Here is a 2,830-nt window from a genome sequence, read left to right on the forward strand (position 1 = left end):
AAAAAACGCACACCTTTTGGACAAATCTGCCACAAATATTTGAACAAATGTGCCACAAAAGTGCCACAAATACTGCCTAAACAAAATACTGATTTTGTGCACTTTATTTACTGTACCAATATTTGCATGCAACAATCAGGCAGCAATTGACAGCACTCTGATCTAGTGGCATACAGGCATCGTCAGATTGACAGTACTCTAGCCCAATAATGTTGGGGGATACAGTGGGGGCGGCAGTCATATTTCAGGGTGACCGTGCCACTCTTTATCACAACCCTGCTAAAAATGCCAGTACGTGCGCTCATTGGCGCCCCTTCAGCTGGTGGCGCCCTAGGCGACCGCCTAGCTCGCCTATGCCTAGAAACGGCCCTGATTAGACTAATTTAAAACAAGAATATGAATGTTTTGTGAGTCTTCTTGGCTGATTCATTAAAATAATTGCCTCACAAGAGTAAATTGCCTGCTTAGACATGTGATGTAATTTCAGATAAATTAATGGACATATTTTGATGATTAGGATGACATCCACTAATGTTATATTCTGGGGTCTGTAAGTTTTTTTTTTGTAATGATTTTGAGTCTTTTGTGCTCACCAAAGCTGCAATTATTTGAACAAAACAATTGTAAAAACAGTAATATTGTGGAAATATTATTATAATTTAAAAGAACTGGTTCCTATTTCAGTATATTTTAAAATGTAATTTATTCTTGTGATGCCAAAGCTGAATTTTCTGCAGCCATTACTTTGGTCTTTAGTGTCACATGAACCTTCAGGAATCATTCTAATGTGTGATTTGGAGATTTTATTTTCTTATTATTAATGTTAAAAACAGTCATGCCGTTTAACATTTCTGTGGATTTTCAAAGTTCAAAGAACAGCGTTTATTTGAAATATAAATCTTGTGTAACATTATAAATGTCTTTATTGTCACTTTTAATTAATTGAATGCATCCTTGCTGAATAAATGTATTAAATTCTTTAAAAAACAAAAAATCCCCAAAAGTTTGAACAGTAGTGTATATTAGTGATATTGTAAACATTTGGAATTGTAATTAGGCAGCAAATATAGGATTTGGCAAGAAACTGGATTTTTTTAATGTTCTCATTTCGTAACTCATCACACAATACTGTCTGTGCCTGTGAACATAGACACCTGTAAAAACAAAAAAATTTAAAAAAACTTGTTGTTGGCACATAGAGCCTTAATCAGCTCCTTTAGAGGCATCAGTCACGGACAAACTTCACACTCGACAATCCGTCTCCCTCACACACACATACATTTGGATTGATTTTCTTCACTCCTTTGATTGCCTTTCTCCCTCTTCATCTAGGCTTCTGTCTTATCATCCTAGCAGATTCCTTAGGGGTGCTGAACTTATCCAGTGAAAACAGTACTAAGAAGGCATTCAGATGCTAATGTGACTCTGGTGGAGTCTTTTCTTTCTGCTGGCAGAGGTTGGGAGTGCATCATTTCATTTCTCAATTATACAGACGCACAACCCCTTTAGCTTTTGAAGTTCCTCAACCCTCCCTACATACTGGTGCCAAACTAACAATACATCTCAATAAGCACCAGTTCAATCTAATTATCATCTTCATTAATATTAGCACACTGTTGCTTTTTAAATCTTGTGAGCTTTCATTTTGAACATTTCTTCCTTTGTTGAACTTAAATTAATCAGGCACTGATGATCTCTGCTGTGTGTTTTGATTGCATATGCAATCACTGTTCCATTATAGATGCTCAAACAAATGATCATTGTTGATCAGTTTTCTTGCACTATAAATTAATTTCTTCATAGCAGCAGGTGATTGCTTGTCTTGCGTCAAGTAAGATGACTGTGGTGTGTCTTACGGATGTGTATTTTTCAACTTAACTGTTGCTGGTGTCCTGGAATTGGGGTAATGCATATCCAGAAAGTCCTCTACTTGGACATGTAGTCTGGACTCAAAGGGATGATTTAGCAGAGCTCAACAGTAATGTCCCGTGGCCATTGTGATGAGTTTTTAGTCTAGTTAACGGAAGTGGCATGCGACCTGTTGCTTGTGACTCTGTTTGCAAGAGTGACTCGTGTTGGCAATGTCAGTTACATTAGGTTGAAAATTACATAGCATAATTTCAGTGAATATTTTGTACCATATGCCACCCTTTTCCATCAAAATTTTTTGTGAATTTCAGATTTACTTATAGCTAAGTTATATATTTATTATATGTATTTGTATGAAATGTTGGCAGACCTGCAGAAAAAAAAATGTTTTCAATTATTGTTCAGCTGTGGTTCAGCTTGAGCAACAAAAACATAAATATAATTTATTTATTTTTAATTTTTATTTATTGAAGAACTAAAATAAGTTCCGTTTAAAGGTGCAGATGAAGGTAAGAATAATTACAATTTTTAAATATTTTTGTAAGAAGCATCTTGTGCTCACAGAGGCTGCATTGTAGCGTCTGGACCACTCAAACACACAATATATATTTTGTTAGCTAGATTTAACAAATACTCTGTAACACCCCGGGAAGCTGAACAGGCCCCTGGTTCCATAGCAATGCTGACACCAGATACATTTACGATCTAAAGGAATGTGAGCAGAGACTCTCACTGCATTTTCCAGAAGCAAGAGGCACAAATGCACAGTAGAAATTGACTTTTCTACTAATTAATTCATAGGAAAACCTTTCTTTGAATGAACAGTGTATCCTTCAGGTCATGGTGTATGTTGTCTTTGATATTTTTAGACTATTTTAGGCATGCTTATGAGGGAACCCATTCCTGTCATCCTTTCACTATATGTAATCCTACCTTGTTTAGTATCTATGAATTCGCCTTC

General features: G+C 35.9%; 1 protein-coding gene across 1 annotated transcript in view; it reads left to right on the forward strand.

Moving 5' to 3' along the window:
* Window positions 1-1,374: 1,374 nt before the first annotated feature.
* Window positions 1,375-2,830, forward strand: part of LOC107564661 (membrane-associated guanylate kinase, WW and PDZ domain-containing protein 3-like) — a gene marked incomplete at its 5' end in the record, with an annotated part of 85,572 nt that continues 84,116 nt past the window's right edge. The window contains one exon of the mRNA XM_016249796.1: window positions 1,375-1,456. Coding sequence (XP_016105282.1) covers window positions 1,375-1,456 — 82 coding nt within the window. The remainder of the gene's footprint in view (window positions 1,457-2,830) is intronic.

This window comes from Sinocyclocheilus grahami, unplaced genomic scaffold, assembly GCF_001515645.1.
Source record: "Sinocyclocheilus grahami isolate Dianchi unplaced genomic scaffold, SAMN03320097.WGS_v1.1 scaffold953.1, whole genome shotgun sequence".
Classification (NCBI taxonomy): Eukaryota; Metazoa; Chordata; class Actinopteri; order Cypriniformes; family Cyprinidae; genus Sinocyclocheilus; species Sinocyclocheilus grahami.